Here is a 20,535-nt window from a genome sequence, read left to right as displayed (position 1 = left end):
CAGTCACTTCCTGTCTGAGTCAGGACTGAGTCAGCCACTTACATACCTAATATTTAACTCTTTCAGACAGAGAAAGTAAAAAAGGAGCACAGCATAGTTATTTGTGTGCTAGGCACTGTACATACCAATGTCTATCTCATCATGTTACATGTCACTTCGGTTATCCTTTAAAGTAATCCCGAGCCAAAGCTCAGGTTCAAAATAAGACATTACCCTGAAGAGAGGGAAGGCTCAGGAACCTATTGAGGCTTACCTCGGTGGTCTTAAGCATGGCCCCTCTCCACATTGGGTCCACTAAGCTCCTCTTGCTGCACATGCATGGGTGGGTTCTTGTGTTTACTGTGTGGCCATGGTGCAGGAAGAGGAGCTGTGCAGCCCCAATATGATCAGCAACAATACATTGTCGCTAATCTTCCAGGGGGCCACACTCAGTGACAAGGGACATTGAAGCAGTGAGGGAATCCTCAGCAGGATCCTGAAGCTTTACTTTAGGTAAGTATCTCATTTTGTTCGGTTCGGGTACACTTTAACTAGTCACATTAACACTATCCATCCGAGGACCTAGAAACAATAATGAAGTTAGTTAATTTGATTGGTTTGATTTAGGCCCTGTTCAGACTATGCGCGTTCCTAGCCGTTTTTCCAGAACGCGTACGGGCAGACTTTGCGCATAGAAACGGCTACTAATGTTTTCTAATGGCCTCGTTCACATGTATGCGTATGCGACGTATACGTTTCTCATCAGCATTGCAGCACGCAGTTCTGTGCGTTACGCACAGAAACGGACGCAATGAAAGTCTATGGACGCGTATCAAAAACGCGTACTATTGTGTTTTTATCGTACGTTTCCCTCTGCGGTTCCCATAATTCTTTTCTGTTTCCTGTGTGAAAAACGCAATTGAAAACGCATTCGAACGCAAGAAAAACGTATACAAATGCATGCGTTTTTCAACTTGCATTTTCTTTGCATTTCCATGTGTTCTGCAAACGCGCATAGTCTGAACAGGGCCTTATGATTTTCTACAACTCTAAATTTAATATAAAAAAATAACTATTAAGTCCCTGGACCAGAAAAAGGATTAAGATGAAATGGCACCCTTGGCAAGATGCATTTTTTGCCCAACACTGATTGTCTCCTGGCTTTTTTAGTAAGATTTGGTGGGGGCTAGCATCGCAGAGGCCCTTAGACTCTCTCCAGGCCCTAGGCAAATGCCTAGGATTGCCTTGTGAATGATCCGGCTCTGCTCTGGACCCATCAAACATACCCCCCTGGGTACCCGTACCACACATTGTGAAGCAGGCTGTAGTGGTAATGATTGCTGACTTCTATGTGTGCAGTGAAAAGTGGTAATTATTAATAAGTTTTATAGAAAGTAATAGTGAATGCTAGTACCAACCTGTGCTGTGGTTCTTTATTGTTGTTACAGATAAAAGACAATGAGTACATCACAAACCCTGGGTACCATGGTGGGTGGGGGCTGATGGCATCAAACAGCTGAAGTCATCCTGTAGAGTACAGCAGCTGGCAATAGACATGTACTGATCCAAGGGTCCCTGTGATTTCTCATGACCCTGACATATCCTCAGGTGCTGACACATTCCCCTTTTACTTATTTGATTTTTAAGTGACACTACAAAAATTATGATAAAATGAATTGTAATTGTAGTACGGATAATTAGAAGAATATTAGTAGCAAAGAAAATACTCTTTTTTTTTAAAATTTCATTGCATCATTCATATATGTAATTTACAAACCACATTATTTTAACCACTTGACAACCGCAGTGTTAAACCCCCCTAAAGACCAGGCCATTTTTTGCTGCACTGGGCTGTGCAGGCTTTTCAGCCTCCTGCACAGCCCAGCTAAGGAGCATGGCGATCGGACTCCCCTCCTATTTTTGTCCCTAAGGGGACATGCCGCTGGAGGTGTCCGATCGCTGCTGCACTTTTTTTTCTCAGCCTGTAAGAGGCAGTTTCTCCCTCTCTCCTATGAGAGCGCGGCGATCCCAAATCAGAGGCCGGGGATCGCGATCTCATACAGCACTGCTGGAGACCGCAGCGCTGTGCGGATGTAAACAAAGGGGATTTCTTTACCCTTTCGTTTACAGTCTGCTAGTCGTGATCGGCGGCTAGCGGGCTAGTCACGGAGCTCCGCACCGTGAGCTGGCAGGGAACGATCGCGCATGCTCGCAGCCGTTTACTGGGAAACTGCAGCTCCAGGACTTGATGCCAATCGGCGTTAGGCGGTCTTGGGGCTGCCGCCGCAATCAAGCCCGTCGGCGTGACGCGGTCGTTGTGTAGTTAAACTATGAAACAGAGCTGAGCTAATGACTCATAGTTCCATAGTTATTTGAAGGAAGACATACGTCCATCGAGTTCAACCAGAAAATAAAGTACAACACCAGCCTACTCCCTCACATAACCCTGTTGATCCAGAGGAAGGCGAAAAACCCTTACAAGGCACGGTCCAATTAGCCCTAAAAGAGAAAAAAATCCTTCCCAACTCCAGGTGGCAATCAGATAAAATCCCTGGATCAACACCACTGGGCATTACCTAATAATTATAGCCATGGATGTCTTTCAACGCAAGGAAAGCATCTAAGCCCCCTTTAAATACAGATATAGAATTTGCCATAACTACTTCCCGTGGCAATGCAATGCATTCCATATCTCAATCACTCTGACTGTAAAGAACCCTTTCCTAAATAAATGTCTAAAACGTTTTTTCTCCATGCACAGATCATGGCCCATATGCAATTCACATTTTCTCCTAGGTGAAAAATTGTAATGTTTGATTTAAAATAACTTTTTAGTACTTTGCAAAGGAAAAAAAGTATCAAAAAGTAGGTAAAAAGTACTAGCAAAATAATTTTGAGTATTTTTTTGCTTGCTGTTGATTTAAATGCATTTTTTGACAATTTTTAAAACCTCACCCAGAAGAAAACTCAGGTGAAAAGGTGAATTGCATATGGCCCCATGTCCTCTAGTCCTTTGTTAAGGCCTAGGCACAAAAAGCTCATCTGCCAAGCTTTTATATTGCCCTCTGATGTATTTATACATGTTTGAACTACCCTGCAGTAAAACCTTATCTTAAGTTGTATTTCACTGTTTCTTCGATGTGTACGTGCTTCAGAAAACAGCACTGTAGCCGAACCAAGTTTGTTCAGAAAGCTCAGAGAAGCTCTTTTGCATAGATAACAAGTAAAATTTCTTAACCCTCCCTGTACTGAGAATCTTTTCTTTGCTACTAATGTTCTATTCCTTAGCTGTACTACGTGTGTGTGTGTGTGTGTGTGTGTGTGTGTGTGTGTGTGTGTGTGTGTGTGTGTGTGTGTGTGTGTGTGTGTGTGTGTCTTTATCATTACTCCCAGGGTGAAACGGATTTACAATTTTTGTGGGAGATGAATAAGGTGTTCTTATCTGTTATTTTGTCCTAAATGTAAAATTGTATCCATAAAGTGATACAGCTTTCTAAATATTTTATCAATCAAGAATATAACACGATGTTAAGCTATGGAGAAGCATAACTATAGCCATGTTAAGTACCTACTAAATACATTGGGCTTGATTCACTAACCATAGCGCAGCGTAACAGCGCGAGTTAGCTACTGTTATAGGACAACTGAAGAGAGAGGTATATGGAGGCTGCAATGTTTATTTACTTTTAAGCAATGCCAGTTGCCTGGCAACCCTGCTGATCCTCTGCCTCTAATACTATTAGCCATAGCCACTGAACAAGCATGCAGCAGATCAGGTGTTTCAGACTTTAAAGTCAGATTTGACAAGACTAGCTGCATGCTTGTTTCTGGTGTTATTCAGATACTACTGCAGAGAAATAGACCAGCAGGGCTGGCAGGCAACTGGTATTGATTAAAAGGAAATAAATTTGGCAGCCTCCGTATACCTTACTTCAGTTCCCCTTTAAGTGCCCTAGTGAATCACTGCCACTTGATGTGGAATCCCTGGCCCTGCACGCTATGCGCGCTAATGGCAGCGGAGCGTGCATAATCAGGCTCAGTCAGGGGAGCGGGCACTCAGCGCACGCTGTGCTACGTGTAGTGCAGCATAGAGAGTGCTAGTAACTCACACCCGCTCTTCCTGCAAATAACAATCCATTCATCCTGCCTAGAAGCAGCGGGGGGCCCTGTGGGGGGAGAAGTTTCTTTTCCCTGTCCTGAGAGACTGACAACTAAGGATGCTGAGAAAAAAAGCTTTCTGCTCTCTGCACAATTGTTCTAATGACTGCATTTGCTCAGCCACTGATAAGAAATAATAAATTTGCAGACAAAGATTTGTAGACAGTCCCTATTCAGTTTTCCGCACACCATGTGTGTCTATATGTGTGAAAACATGCATGTTTTATTACAGAAGCTGATATAATTGAAGCTAATTGCTCACAGTGATTCACTGTCTGTTTTTATCTGCATGGGGAAAACACATTCAAGTGTGCACTAGCGATTGTAATAACATTGGTTCTTAGTTTACCTGTGCAGAAAGATCGGGGTGGGGGGTATCCAAAGTATCGCTGGGGGGCCCAGTGATTTCTAGTTACTACCCTGGGTCCAATCACTTTACAGGATGTGATCCCTGCACTCTGATTGACCCAATAGGCTGCCTGTCAAGTGATTAGTGCGTGTAGCATGCAGGGAACCCACATTAAAGAGATTAACTTACCCAGGGATTCTACTGGTCCCCAGCAGACGTCCTGTGCCCGCGCAGCCACTCCCCGATGCTCCGGTCTCCGCCTCCGGTTCACTTCTAGAATTTCCAACTTTGTAGTCGGAAAACCACTGCGCCTGTGCTGACGTCACCAAGAGCGTACTGTGCAGGCGCAGACTGTACTCGGCCTGAGCAATACACTCCTGGTGACGTCAGTGGTAGCACACAGTGGTTTTCTGAATTTAAAGTCGCAAATTCCGGAAGTGAACCAGAGGCGGGGCCGGAGCATCAGTGAGTGGCTGCACAGGCACAGGAAGTCTGCGGGGGACCATCAGAAGACCCAGATAAGTTCAACTCTTTTTCCCCCTACACCCCTACAGTACTCGCTGGTGTACCACTCAGGAACAGCCTAAAGGTGCCCATCTTGATAGAGACAAATCTTGATTGTATAATCTTACCACATTCATGTAATATGAGGGACTACTTATAGTAGCTGTTGAAAGTATAATCATGCAGTTTGCTTGTCTATTATGGAGCTATGCAGTTTACCTGTCTATTATGGAGCTATGGCTTTACACCTGGATAGAGATGATTTTAGTTATCTAAGCGTCATCGTAAGAATGGTGGGCCATGCCTCTAAGGCATAATGAGGGCAAAGTAAGGTATATATTTAGGTTTTGGAGATTTACATCAAAGTGTTTCTGGTAGGCCAAGTGGACCAGATAATTTATACAGGAACATAAAAAAACAGTCTCTGAAAAAAGTCCTTCAGACTTCTTGACACTATATTCAATTTTCCACCGGCATCATCCAGGTTAACAGTATTAGATTACACTCACCAGATAAGATGGCTGATCAAATGAAAATCAGCAGAAAACGCTTCTGGCCCAGCCAGTAGGTTCAGGTTTCCACAATCCAGATATTCCAGGTTTATCACTCCCCACATGTAAAGGAAATGGAATGGCAATAGTGTGATACTGCTATAGCAGGGTGTGATCACCAACTTAAGTGCTCCCCGTTAACACAGCAAAGCACCCAGTGTGCCACCACCTTATGATAAATCAAGCCTCTCACCAGATTGTCTTGCTAACCAGAAGCAGGTCAGCAAACAGCGCTTTTTGGTAAGTATGGCATTCACTTGCTTCATATCACACTTTGCCTATGACTCAAAACAGGCTAGACGTAGTGTAAATCCGTTTTTAGTCAAAACTGTTAAAAGTAGTGCACTTACAATTTAAAAACTTCTCATGCGCATATAAAATCCTCCTGAGCTCGTCTTGGCGTCTCCTCACTCTGCCTGGCACCGCCCTACTAGTTTCGTCCAATGACTCATCAGGGGCCCTTGATGAGTCATTCAATGAAACTAGTAGGGCGGTGCCAGGCAGAATGAGGAGACGCCAAGACGAGCTCAATAAAATAGTGCTACAATTGCATTTATCCAGGTAGAGACCCAGTCTTTTTCTTCTATTTGGTACATTGCCAATGAGAAGTAAGCTTGTTATCACCCCTCCTATGTTCCTGCTCCTCACAGATTGCCTGAGGGCAGTTCAGTGTGAAGCTGCTGAAATTTGAGCCATGCTTGTGCTCACAAAGCAAGCTAGCTATGGCAGTGCAGATTCTTGGAGAAAAAAAAAGTAGGGGAGGAAATGACATCAGGATTGGCTTCAGTCAGAGGGAATTAAGATGGCAAATGCCAGTAACAGAATTATCTTTATTTACCATATAAATTTCACTGAAATCAAAGCATGGACAGTACAATACATATGTTATGTAAGTAGAACAAGTAGTTATTTACTTATATATGTTAATCACAACAGAGAAAGAACATGTGTGCATCAACCAAGTGAACCCGACAAATCTGGCTTTGCAAATTTGGCCTATTGGCTAATCACGAGACATTGCTCATGCAAATAAGCATTTGCTTTCGCATGCCTAAATATGCAGGGTCAAAAACCAAAAACCGCAAAACAATCGCCCTGCGGGAATTAGTTCATGCTATATAGCACTATCCAGGGGCGCCACGAGGAGGCTTCCCATTGCCCCCATACAACCGGGGGGCCGCGGGGGTCCCAGGCACTCTCACCGCCTGGAACCCACACAGCGGCACCCGGAGGTGGAGGCTGGGGGGTGCAGGCGATCTCCCCAGCGTGGCCAACGCCGGGAAGAGCCGCCCGCACACACCTCCCAAGATTAAAAACAGGCACTTACCTTGACGTCCATTGCGTTCTGCTATATGCGCACAACCTGGGCGCGACACATAAGGGGCGGACAGGTGCAAATAGCCTGCTCCAGGGCCCTCACCTCCTAAAACAAGCCACTCACTACCTGCCCTCAGAAGAAAGAAATGCAATGCTAATCACAACAGAGAAAGAACATGTGTGCATCAACCAAGTGAACCCGACAAATCTGGCTTTGCAAATTTGGCCTATTGGCTAATCACGAGACATTGCTCATGCAAATAAGCATTTGCTTTCGCATGCCTAAATATGCAGGGTCAAAAACCAAAAACCGCAAAACAATCGCCCTGCGGGAATTAGTTTATGCTATATAGCACTATCCAGGGGCGCCACGAGGAGGCTTCCCATTGCCCCCATACAACCGGGGGGCCGCGGGGGTCCCAGGCACTCTCACCGCCTGGAACCCACACAGCGGCACCCCTCGCCCCTTTTTGGTGTGTTTGCTCCCAGGATGCGCATATGCACCACAGGTAAGCAATATTCGTAAGGTTAGGGCATCTATCCTTTGGGGGGCAGCGTGGATGGTCCTCTCCGGGCGTAGGCCGCGTCTGGGGAGTATGCCGTTCATGCGTTCTCGCCCCCCCCCCCCCCCTGTGGGGGGCAGTTGCGGCGCTCCCGGGCAGTGGATGCTTTGTGGGGGCGTTTGCGCTGCCCTTCATTTCCTGGGGGTACAAGGAGGCCTACACGAGGCGCCCCTGTTGAGATGCAAGTATTTGCGTGGGCCAGCTCCTGCAGGAATGTCAGGGAGTTAGCCTTAGATCCTGCACTACTGGTAGGCGATTGCAGTTTGCAACGCTCTGCCATTTTAATTAGACGAGAGTCAGTTAAATTTCAAATTTGAATGAGTCAATAGACTTGAGGCAGCCAGTATATAAGTCAGGTGAAACTGGTTAGATGCACACACCTCTGTTTCTCCCTTTGCAATTACTTATATATGTGTTTTGTTTTTTCATGGCATAGAATGGCTGCGTGACAGTTAATAATGGCGCACAGCGCCAGGGGAGTACAAAGGGCGCCCCATAGACTTACATTATATAACGCTATTTAGCGTTATAAGTGTTAAAAAATGGTGCAGGCAGTGTGCCTTACACTTATAACGCTAAATAGCGTTATAAGTGTTAAAAATTGCAGCGGGGTCGGGGAAGGAGAGCGGGAGCGGGACACTGGAGGGACATAGGCATCGGGGGAGGATGTGCAGAAGCATACGTTACCTTGTCCTGGCCGCCGATCGCTCCTTCCCTCCGCTCCTTCACTTCTTCCATTCGTTTACTGTAGTCCTGCAGCCGGCCAATCACCATGTGGCTTCAGTCTCCGCATGGTGATTGGCCGGCTGCAGGACTACAGCAAATGAATGGAAGGAGCGGAGGGAAGGAGCGATCGCCGGCCCAGGACAAGGTAACGTATGCCTCTGCATACATCCGCTGCCTATGCCCGCTAGTGTCCCGCTGCCTCTCTCCCCCAGCCCCCGCTGCCTACACTAGCCCTGCATGTGTATCATGGTGCACCGCTCTGCAATTAATGTAGCATAAAACGAAATTTACCGTTTTATTGTATTTACATTAAAACGGTAAATAGCGTTTTATGGTACACTTATCGGCAGAACGGTGCGCCATTTTTCTCCCTGCGCCATTTTCAGATGGACCCGAATGGCTGACCTTGCTGCTTTATAATGGAAGGTAAGTGCATGTCCTGTATTCCACAACAGAATGCAAGGAAATGCGTGTAGAATTGACAAAATTTATAAAAGGTGCTAACAGTGATAAAATGATTAAAGCAGTCACCTCCAGAAAGAAAAATGTCACACTTAGGCTAAATTAAACTATTTAGACACAAAATTAGGTGCTCTGCTTGTTTTTACACTGCTGCTGGACTTTGTCAATGACATGAGGAAGCAGTGAAACATGCAATTGTCATGTTGCACGTAAATAAATTGTTTATTCAAACCTTATGGTGGTTTCCTTTGTTAAATTGATTTTTAGTTATTTTATCACTGTCAGTGGCGCCACCTACCTTTGTGGTAGATTTGATTTTTTGCCCTTTCCCGCTCACACAGAACCCTCTCCTATTGGTGCAGTGCATAACCTTAACCCCCCGGTGATGCCTAACCTTAGCTCTTCCCCGGTGGTGCCTATCCCTAACCCCCCTTTACCCCCCCCCCCCCCCCCCCCCCGATGGTGCCTAACCTTAATCTCCACTGAAGGGCACATGACCTTAATGTTAGTTTGTATAATATAAATTAGTATATCATAGTTTATGGTTCTCTATAAGATAGAAATTTAAAAAATGATAGTTGAGGAGTCAAACGTAAAAATAATCTTTTGACATAAATAAGTTTAAGTACGTTTGTTGAAAAAAACTATAATTTGTAACATAGATGAGAATCGCGGAAGCTGCTCGTTTTGGGGAAAAAAGTTGTGATGTAAATGATTTTTTTTTCTGAGAAAGCATAAGGAACAGTTTTAGAAATGATTACTTGTTAAATAATGAGTTATTGTAATCAATACATTTGGTATGGAAATGAAAGTTAAAGATAACAAGCAATATAGTTGTTTTATATTTACGTGGCACCCTTTTACAAATGACGGCACAGCAGGTCGCACTAATCTGAGGTCTTGTGTAGTGGCTGGCGAGGTGACTGTCATAGAGGAGGCGGCCCGCCGGGAAGTTAAGACGCAGGGAGGGAGGTAGAGAGGTGGTTGAAATGCCGCTCCAGCCACAATACCGTCTGATGCACAGGTTTCACCTGGCGTCATGGGCAGGCCAGCGCTGACTGGTGTGAAATTGTATCATTAAAGAGGAACTCCAGTGAAAATAACGTAATGAACAAAAGTGCTTAATTTTTACAATAATTATGTATAAATGATTTAGTCAGTGTTTGCTCATTGTAAAATCGTTCCTCTCCCTGATTTACATTCTGACATTTATCACATGGTGACCTTTTTACTGCTGGCAGGTGATGTCAGTGGAAGGAGATGGTGCTTGCTTTTTTGGCATTTGGAACCAGTTGTTATTTCCCACAATGCAACAAGGCTCCCACAGTGTGGTGTCATCACTATGATCCAGACATCACACTGTGGGAGTGGTCTCACCACTATATCAGCCATAGAGTGCCCCCTGATGATCCGTTTGAGAAAAGGAAAAGATTTCTACTGGGAAAGGGGGTATCAGCTACTGATTGGGATGACGTTAAAATCTTGGTCACAGTTTCTCTTTAAGTGAGCCGTTGAGGTTGGTCTGTTAGAAGTGGGTGCAGAGACATGATATACTGCTGTTTCTGGAAAGAGTTGTGGCTTTGGTTAGAAATTGGTGATCTTTGAAAAGTGATTCTGGAAGAATAATGGCGGAGATGAAAAGGTTTGCAGAATGCGAGCTTGTGAGTGATATGAATTTGAGTAAGCAATGTTTCTACTGTAGGGCATGCTGCATGTGTAGGAGAGGAGGTAGATAAGGAGGGGGGAGAGTAGTAACATGATGAAGCGTAAATAGCATTGTCATCAGTGTGTAAAGTTTCAAGTTTCACACAGTGAAGTCTATCTGCTGGTATTAACCAGAGATCCATCCCTGGAGACTGAAAAGTAATATATTTGTGTTTATCTTCTATCTAGAGATAATAGCATGTGTAATATTTTGGACATCATAAGTTAACTTTAATTAAGAGAAATCATAACCAAGAATTGAACTTCATCCCAATCAGTAGCTGATACCCCCTTTTACATGAGAAATCTATTCCTTTTCACAAAAGGATCATCAGGGGGCTCTGTACGGCTGATATTGTGGTGAAACCCCTCCCACAGGAAACTGTGAGGACCATGGTCCTGGCAGTTTCCTGTCTGTTAACCTCGTTGCATTGTGGGAAATAGCTGTTTACAGCTGTTTACAACTTCCAAAAAAGCAAGCAGCAGCTACTTCCAGTGACATCACTTGCCAGCAGTAAAAATGTCACCATGTGATAAATGTCAGAAATTAAATCAGGGAGAGGAAAGATTTTACAATGGGCAAACACTGACTAAATCATTTATACATAATTATTGTAAAAATTAAGCACCATTTTTTTTTATTACATTATTTTCACTGGAGTTAGGGATCTTTCCTTTCGGGGGAGCGGGAGGGGCGTAGATGGTCACCCCCAGAGCAGTGGCCAAGCCTAGGAGGGAGGGCTATTTGCAGTCCTCTGCACCCCTCCCCCCCCCCCCCGAGTGCAGTTCCTGAGTGATGCCAGTGCACAGGGTGCTGTAAAAAAATGGAGGCATGGGTGGCCTACACCCGGCGCCCCTGTTGAGATGCAAAGAATTTTGCGTGGGCCATCTCCTGCAGGGCATAGCAGTGAGTTAGTTTAGATCCTGCACATTCTGGCAAGCTGACGGATTATGCATTTGTTATGCCATTTTAATTCGTCAATAGACAGTTGTCAGCCAGCATATAAATCAGGTGTCACCTGGTCTGAGCACACACCTATTTTTTCTTTTGTTTGCAGTTCTTTATTTTTTTGTGCCTTTTTGCTTCTTGCCAACAGTTCTTTTAGTAGAAGTACTTTCAGCTGGGGACAGAAGATCTCTGCAGTGTCCTGTGTTTTTACTGAAAGAGGGACTTCCATGCTGTCCTCATACACAAAAACAGCCTGATTGGAATAACTGTCGGCATCTATCACACAACTGGAGGCACTCAAAAAGGCATAAAGCCATTTAACAAAACATTTAAAATCAGGTAAGTGTGGGCTTTCCTTCATTACACCACTGATTTTTTCAAACTTTTATTCAAATATTGCACAAATTAGATTAGATATTGCACATAGACAACATATTTCACAGCTCTGAACGCTTGAAGCTTGTTCTAGCTATGGATTAAGCACTTTGATTTGACCTGAGGAAGCAGCTTAGAGACACGAAAGGCACTGTCTAATTTTTGCAATATTTGAAGTCTGAAAAAAGAAGTTATTATTTGTTTTATACCTTTTTGGATTCCTCCTGTTGGGTTCTGTCTTACTTGGTCACCCCTGTTGTGGGGATTTGTAATGTTTGTGCCATGAGGTGTTTTTTTTGGCCTATACCAAGGGCAAGTGGTGATGGTATTTACCCACATGCTCTCTTGAGTGGTTGCTTGTACTAGCATCCCAGGTTTGTGAGTGTAATCTTATGAGAACATCTGTCTTCTTCACCTTGTAAGTGGTATACTACACCAGATTGGACTCCGGTGTAACTGTAACTATATAGTGTGGCTACAAATGTAACACTGAGATTCTGTAATAGGGTTGGATAATACGCAGCCCAACCCCACAATTAGAATGACCATTTTCACATATACTGATATGTAAGGTCTATCTACCTACTGACTGTAGTCTAAAGCCTAGTACACACTTTCAAATAGGATTGACCAATCACTGACCAATTTGACCACCTCCATGTAGTATGACGGTCAACAAATATTGAATACTATGAGCAGATTATGAAGTTCAACCCTCATATTACATGGAGGTGGTAAAAATGGTCAGTGATTTGCCAAGTATATTGGAAAGTGTTTACCAGGCTTAGCTCAGTGGTCACATCACTATATGAAGACTACATACAAAGTACGAGTGCTGTACATAAAATCACCCTACACCAACATGTTTCACCTAAGCAAGGCTTCCTCAGGATGTATATACAAAGGAGTGATACAGTGAAAACCCACCACCCGATGAACAAATATATTATTATAGTCTCGTAGTTGCAAACTGACATAGTGGCAGCAGCTCAAGTCACATTCAGCAGGAGATGTGTTGTTACAGCAATAAGAAGCAGATCAAACAGAAAATTAGCGATTATTTTGTCATACGAATAGCACTATTTATTACAATCTATCTTCACACATTACTGGATTCATTTTTGTTTGCAGTTTGTCTGCTTCCTGCTTTCATGGAAGCAGACATGCTGTTAGCATCCTGTGTTTACCAATTAGCTTCTCTGCCGTGGCAGTCAGCTGACATAGGTGAGAGATCAAATTACAACTTGTGATTAGTCACAGAGGACGGGGGGAGTAGACAGGCTAAACTCTCTAAATACATACAGGGTGCATTACTCTACATTTTCCTTATGTCCTGTGCAAGAGTTCAGGTGCACTTTAATTATAGTATATTTTTGTGACTGATGACTTCCTTGTAAAGACAGTGTTGCACTTTTGCTTTGGGTCACTGACTGACCCATTAATACCGTATTATTATTAAATAGAAAGCTTTGTGTTGCAGCATTCATTTATACATTACAGGAATAGTGTTAGGGGTCTCAAGCGAATGAGTTTTGTGAACTCTGTCTTACGTTCTGCCAGCAGAGAGCTGGATTGTTTTGTGATGTTCTGCAAACAGCAAGATACCAATTCCCAGAGTTTCCTCCAATTCATTAGCAAAAAAAGTAAAGAATTGAAGGAAGCGCTGAAATATTAGGAGTTCTTTTTGTTTGAGTCACCCGATGTGATATTTTGCAGTTTTGATAAACAATTCAAATACCAGAGGATCATAGGTTGCAATTTTGCATAAAAGAGTCTTCTGCAGATATAAAGAAGCACATCCTGGATTTATTGGAACATTCACTATACAGGCAGTCCCTGTATAAAGAGATAATGAGATAGGGACTGTAGGTTCGTTCTTAATCTGAATCTGTTCTTAAGTTGGAACACTGTGCCATCTTTGTCCCCTGTACCTTCTCTGTGCCCCCCTGTGCCTCCAGTGTCACCCTCTGTGTCACCTCTGCCCTCTGTACCTGCTTTTAAAAGCCAATTTTTTCTTATAGTTTTTGAGAAAAACGATTTAAAAAAATCTATGTCCAATTTGAAAACATTTTTTTGACTTGTTCCCATGGCAACACAGAATCCATGCCGTTCGTATTGGCTGGTCGTTCGTAAGTCGGGGACTACCTGTAGTTGTCTCTGTTTTAACACATTATTTAAATCATAAAGTGTCAGTTAGATTTTTTTTATGGATGCAATCAGTTTCTTGATAACCCACTGCAATTAATCTAAAGTGGCAATCAGCACCTCCTTTCAAATAAATATTCAAATTATTAAAAAGGGTCCCCAATGAATTCTGTTGGGGCCACAGTTTGCTAGTTTTTGAAGTGGCAGGAAATGATGTTGAATAGCTTCAACACCTTCAAAATGTTGTTTTGTAGAGCGTGCAGGGCTAACCTTTATATTGTTATTTCAAGGGGTGCCAGGACTGCTGTGCTGTTGTCCGCCCCCAAACTGGTGTGAAACTTCACCTCAAACGACTGACTGCTTAGCTCCAACCCAAACCTACAAAGCTCCACCCCCACAGGCATATGCTGTGATTCTCTCCCTAGCACAGCGCAACAGCTGGAGGAGAGGATAAAATGCTGCACCAGATTAAGCCCCGCCCTCGACAGAGGAGCAGAGGGATTTGAGAGTAGCACGGTGGCGTAGTGGTTAGCTCTCTCGCCTTGCAGCGCTGGGTCCCTGGTTCGAATCCCAGCCAGGGCACTATCTGCAAAGAGTTTGTATGTTCTCTCCGTTTCTGCGTGGGTTTCCTCCGGGCACTCCGGTTTCCTCCCACATTCCAAAAACATACAGATAAGTTAATTGGCTCCCTCTAAAAAAAATTGGCCCTAGACTACAGTACTTACACTACATAATATAGACATATGGCAATGGTAGGGATTAGATTGTGAGCTCCTTTGCGGGACAGTTAGTGACAAGACAATATATATATATACACTGTACAGCGCTGCGTAATATGTCGGCGCTATATAAATACTAAATAATAATAATAATTTGAGAGGTAATTTACTTTCTTACTCTCTCCTCACTGCCCTGCATCATGGAGCCCTCTCTGTAAACCCCAGCACCCTTAGTAACTATCTCTTACCCCAGCCACCCCCAGCATCCTCAGTAACCCCTCTCTCTCCCCTTCCTTCCCCCAGTACCCTCAGCAACCCCTCTCTCTTCCCATCCATTCCCCAGCACCCTGTCATGGTCACTTACATGCCAGATGAGGGGGCAGCGGCAAACTGATATCCACAGGCATACTGTTGTTCTTGGTCATTTTTGCTCATTTGTGAGGTAATCTGGCCATGTTGCCCATGGATGTTGCACACACTGGCATTAGCGTGGCCGCTGTAATGCACTTTTGCATGTGTTTTCACGCAAGTCGCATCCAGAGGCCTATTTAAAGAGACTCAGAGCTAAAATATTATTCAAGATTCATACATATCTGGTGCTTCCTCCAGCCCCGTCTGCACGGATCGCTACCCCGCCGCCGTCCTCAGTCTTCTCCGTCTTCTGTACCAGGTCCAAAAACTTCGTCCAGACGTGGCCAGTTTTACGCATGCACAGTGACTCCCTCTGTCTCTGCCGGCGGCTGCCTTACGCAAGCGCCTGCGCAGTACGGAGGGAGTGCACCACACTTGCTTAGACTGACCCCTACTGGAGGAAGTTACGGGACCTGGTACAGGAGACGGAGAAGACTGAGGACGGCGACGTGGGGGCTATCCGCGCAGATGGGGCTGAAGGAAGCACCATCTTGTTTAATATTTCAGCTCTGAGTCTCTTTAAGCCTGGAGAGAACCACTCTCTGGTGTCGTTTTGTAGTTTAGTCTTGTGTGTGTTTGTGTTTTCCTGTGAATTGATTCCATATCTGCCCGTTCCTGACTTCTACCTGTCTGAGAACCCGCTCTGTTGCTGACCTTTACCTTTGCCACTTTGTTGCCAACTTCTGCCTGTCCGATTACCAGCTTTGTGAATTACTCTGGCTTTTTACAAGAACTTGCTGTGTTGTTTACTACTGCCTGTCATGTGTCAGCCTCCTGAGATCTTAAATCATGTGGCTGATCATAATTATTCTAAGTTAAATCACACACGGCCTACTTGAAACAAAACTTTCTATAGGTGGTAAATGTCAGTTATAGTTTAATATGTTAAAACAGACATTAATGAAAACAAAAATTTCTTAGTTGTTTCCTGCCTCGGTTCTTCCTGATTAAAGATTGGCTGGTTTTAAACTAAACATAGACTGTGTTTTTTGATCTGAATGTACAATGGCTGGACTGATCAAAGATTTCCAACTGTTACACAGGAAAACACAAAAAACCTAGAAGTCATAACGACAAAATACTCACTGATGTGCTGCAACGTATGAAGGCATTTTCCTATTATTCTAATACATTCATTACTGGAAATAGTCCGTAGTTTATGATCACCTTTGAGATCAGAGACTAGAAGACAAGACCAAGAGTACAAGTCCTGCTTTCTGACCCCAGGTATGTTTAGATGTATTATCATTATTTTCATTCGAGTGGAAACTTTGAGCATACGTGAAGACTTAAAGTGACTCTGAAGCAAAACAAAATGTATGATATAATGAATTGTATGTGTAGTAAGGATAACTAACAGAGTATTAGTAGCAAGGAAAAGAGTCTCAGATTTTTATTTTCATTTATATATCTTTTTTTTATAACATTGCATTATTCTCTATTTGCAGTTTACAAACTACACGCTGCATTTTAAACTATGTAACAGAGCAGAGCTAATGACCGTTTGAACATCTCTGCAGTAAAATCTTGCCTGAAGTGGCCTTTCACTGCTTCTTTATAAGTGCTTCAGAAAATAGCATTGCTCTCTGAATAAAAGAAGCTCTTTAGCATAGATAACAATTGAAGTTTCTTAACTCTTTCTGTACTGGAAACAATATGCAACTCATATATGTGCTACTGATGTTCTATATGCATACAATTCATTATATAATAAGTTTATTTTGACTTCAGATTCCTTTTAAATGGCAGTTAGAACTAAGACTGGAGCATTTGTAATGTAATGTCCTGTATACTGCTAATTGTTATACATATATAGAATAATCTGAATTACCTGGAATATATTCTGAATAGGAATATTTTTGCTACCGTATTTCTCCGAAAATAAGACACTGCCTTATATTAATTTTTGCTCCAAAAGATATGCTAGGGCTTATTTTCAGAGGGTGTCTTATTTTTGGGTAAATACTGGTAGTTTTCCTATACAAAATGTATATACTGCATGCCATGCTGAAACACAAGCAGCATCCACAGAGCTTACATTAATAGGTGTGTGGAGGTGTGTATCATTACAGTCTGCTTGACTTCACAAACTAACAGTGGATGTGTGTAAAGGTAAGCACACATGCACAGCATTGGCTAAGCAAGTGGTTTCTGGTGGGCAGGGAAAGGAAATCAGAATCAGAATCAGATTTATTTCGCCAAATACAGCAAGCGCCATATTCGGAATTTTTTGTGGTACACATGGCATAGACATAGTACAGGTTGACAAGAAGCACAACACAGACAATTTACAATTGACAGGAACAGGGACATAGGTTAGTAGGTTAGTGTTAATCCTGCCATACAGGAGCAGTCCAATAATAGTAATAATAATAGTAGTAGTAGTAATAATGATGGTGGTGATGGTGGCCCCAGTGCAGACCCTGGGCAGTTGAGAGCTGACAGAGAGACCCCGATAGGGCATGCCAGTGGGCGGGCCCGGTGGGTGGAGGTTGGAGTTAAGCAGCCGAACCGCTTGGGGGAAGAAGGTGTTCATCCGTCTGGTAGTTTTGCATGGTATAGACCTGTAGCGGCGGCCCAATGGGAGGAGCTTGAAGTAGCGACTGCCTGGGTGGGAGGGGTCACAGGAGATCACAGTGGCCCTCTTCCTCATCCTAGCGGAGTGGAGGAGATCAAGAGGTGGAAGAGGGGACCCGATGATTCTCTCTGCATCAGCTATGACTTTCTGCAACTTGTGTTTGTCGCTGGCCATTGCGCCCGCGTACCAGCCGATGACTGAGGAGCAGAGGATGGATTATATAGTGGCAGTGTAGAAGCTGGTCAGCAGTTCCCTGGGCACTCCGTTTGACTTTGTTCAGTCACTGGCCACTGCGCCTGCGCAGCCCTGGCTGCGCGCATCCTTATACACACTCCGGTCGCCGGAAGTGTCTCGCGCAGGCGCAGTAGAAATTGTCATACTGCGCTTGCTCAGGGAGCTACCGGCAATGGGAGCACGAACGAGGACATGCAGGCATAGTGGTTGTCCACTTGTAAGTTGGCCGAAACTAAACAGAGCCGCGGCATGGACCGGAGGATCTTTTGGTTATGGCGCAGGCACAGGGCGGATGCAGTGAAACTTTTTTTTTTACATACTTCAGGCTTTGTTTAAAGAGACTCTGAAGTCTCATAAAAAGTATTTTTATTTGACTAATATGTTTAACATCTTTGCCCTAACTAAACCGCCGCATTCCCGCTGCTCTAATCTAACTAAATCCCCCCTAACTCCCCGGGGGGCAATCCGGGCAGCGCTTCCTGGTGAGGCAGGGCTATGAGCTGCAGCCCTGCCTCACACGCGTCTTTCAGCCCGGATCGCCGCCTCTCCCCTGCCCCTCTCTGTCTTCCTTCACTGAGAGGGGCGGGAGAGAGGCGGAGATCTGCCGCTGACAGACGCAGGTGAGGCAGGGCTGCAGCTCATAGCCCTGCCTCACCAGGAAGCGCTTAGGGCAGCTAAATCCACGACCAAGAAAGTTGTGGATTTTGCAGGAGAGAGGGAGGGAGAGTTTGGGGAGATTTAGATAGTTTATAGCGGCCGTTTAGTTAGGGCTATTATGTTAAACACATTTATTAAATAAAAAGATTGTTTTTTGGAGGCTTCAGTGTCTTTTTAAGTATATCAGGTTGTCTGATCCATTAAAAGAAAAATCTTCTCCTTCGGTGAGCCTGATTTTAATATCCTTTCGGGGGAATAGATGTATGAGTAGATCTCACACCTTCTCTCTACAGGCAAGGATGTTCCATTCTGCACTGACCTATACAAGAAGCTACCTGCAATTAGCTGCTTTAGATTGGGTGGCTATGAATGTGTCAAGAGGGGAAGTGGTGGTGATGAGCATTGATGATATTGTATGTATGTTGCAGTCAATGTAAATCATCTTTTATGTTTTCACATTTACAGAAAGGAGCAACATTTAAACAACATGACTAAAGGTCAAACAAACATACCAATAGAATCAGAAAATGTTGGTAAGTAATAAGGATATTTTATAATATATTGCTTCATCTCCATAATGTTTTTCTTTGTTATAGACTCAGATCAGTGACCTTGGAACCAAAAGTTGTTCACTTAATGTTGCATATTTTTCTGGGGATTTTTAATCAGTATACAGTGGTATGCGAAAGATTGGGCAACCTTGTTAATTATCAGTATTTTCCTGTATAAATCGTTGGTTGTTAAGATAAAAAATGTCAGTTAAAAATATCATATAGGAGACACACACAGTGATATTTGAGAAGTGAAATGAAGTTTACTGGATTTACAGAAAGTGTGCAATAATTGTTTAAACAAAATTAGGCAGGTGCATAAATTTGGGCACCACAAAAAATAAATGAAATCAATATTTAGTAGATCCTCCTTTTGCAGAAATTACAGCCTCTAAACCAGTGGTCCTCACTCCTCAAACTAAGGCCCGCAGGCCGAATGCGGCCCCTGAGGCTTTTTTACCGGCCCCCCACACACAAAATGTATTACTTATAGATGCGGTCAGCTACATCTTTAAATATTGGTGGTCCACATATAGAATAGCAGTGCTGGAACCACCCATCCACATGGAAGCCAGAAAGCAGTAGTTTTGCTGTTTTCCAATCAAATTCCATATCAGGTAATTCAGATGCAAATCACATGCAAATCGGCTACTACTTATTATGCAAACAGGAAACTCAGGAGGAGGGGCTGGGAGCAGCTAACCTGAAAGTTACATAGTTACAAAATTAAAAAAGGTGGGGGGAAAGGCTGCGCATCCCTAAACACATGTTGCAATTGAATGGTTAATCGCACAGGCATACACCCCCTCTGCCAGACTGAAAAATGCATGCCCTGCATCCAAGACAAGTGCTAACATTTATTAAGCAAGGAGGAACTTTAGCTTCCAATATGGTTTGCATGCAAAGTATATTATACTAGACACTTGCGCCACAGTGAGGCAAACCTCCGGGCAAGTGACCTAACCTAAATTTAAAACCTTGGGAGCAGCTAAGCAAAAAGAAAATGTGTAACTTACATTTTGTTGAACAGCGAGGAGAACGCCAGCGCATACCGCTAAGGCTGCATCTGAAATGACCACGAGCTCAGTGTGCAGCACCTAAATAGACTTCCTGCACACCTCGCATTCAATTCAGATGCAAATCACATGCAAATCTGCTACTACTTATTATGCAAACAGGAAACTCAGGAGGAGGGGCTGGGAGCAGCTAACCTAATAGTAACATAGTTACAAAATTAAGAAAAGGTGGGGGGAAAGGCTGCGCATCCCTAAACACATGTTGCAATTGAATGGTTAATCGCACAGGCAAACACCGCCTCTGCCAGACTGAAAAATGCATGCCCTGCATCCAAGACAAGTACTCAATTTTCATCAGTCCACAGCACCTTATTCAAAAATGAAGCTGGCTTGTCCAAATGTTCTTTATCGGCTCTATTTGTGCTGTAGGCGGAGAAAAGGCTTCCTCTGCATCACTCTTGCATACAGCATCTCCTTGTGTAAAGTGTGCCAAATGGTTGAATGATGCACAGTGACTGCATCTGCAGCAAGATTATGTTGTAGGTCTTTGGTGCTGGTCTGTGGGTTGACTCTGACTGTTCTCACCA

The 20,535-nt window shown here is 43.7% G+C and overlaps 1 protein-coding gene across 2 annotated transcripts in view; it reads left to right on the top strand.

The window, feature by feature from the left end:
- The first annotated feature begins 11,424 nt into the window (after window positions 1-11,424).
- LOC137518308 (ATP-dependent translocase ABCB1-like) overlaps window positions 11,425-20,535 on the top strand; it is a 169,691-nt gene continuing 160,580 nt past the window's right edge. For both annotated transcript variants that reach the window (XM_068235985.1, XM_068235984.1), the window contains exons 1-3: window positions 11,425-11,601; window positions 15,956-16,139; window positions 18,847-18,914. In XM_068235985.1, coding sequence (XP_068092086.1) covers window positions 18,869-18,914 — 46 coding nt within the window. In that variant the 5' untranslated portion in view covers window positions 11,425-11,601; window positions 15,956-16,139; window positions 18,847-18,868. The remainder of the gene's footprint in view (window positions 11,602-15,955; window positions 16,140-18,846; window positions 18,915-20,535) is intronic.

The sequence above is a fragment of the Hyperolius riggenbachi genome, chromosome 5, assembly GCF_040937935.1.
Source record: "Hyperolius riggenbachi isolate aHypRig1 chromosome 5, aHypRig1.pri, whole genome shotgun sequence".
NCBI lineage: Eukaryota > Metazoa > Chordata > Amphibia > Anura > Hyperoliidae > Hyperolius > Hyperolius riggenbachi.
This window is presented reverse-complemented; position numbering and strand designations above follow the sequence as displayed.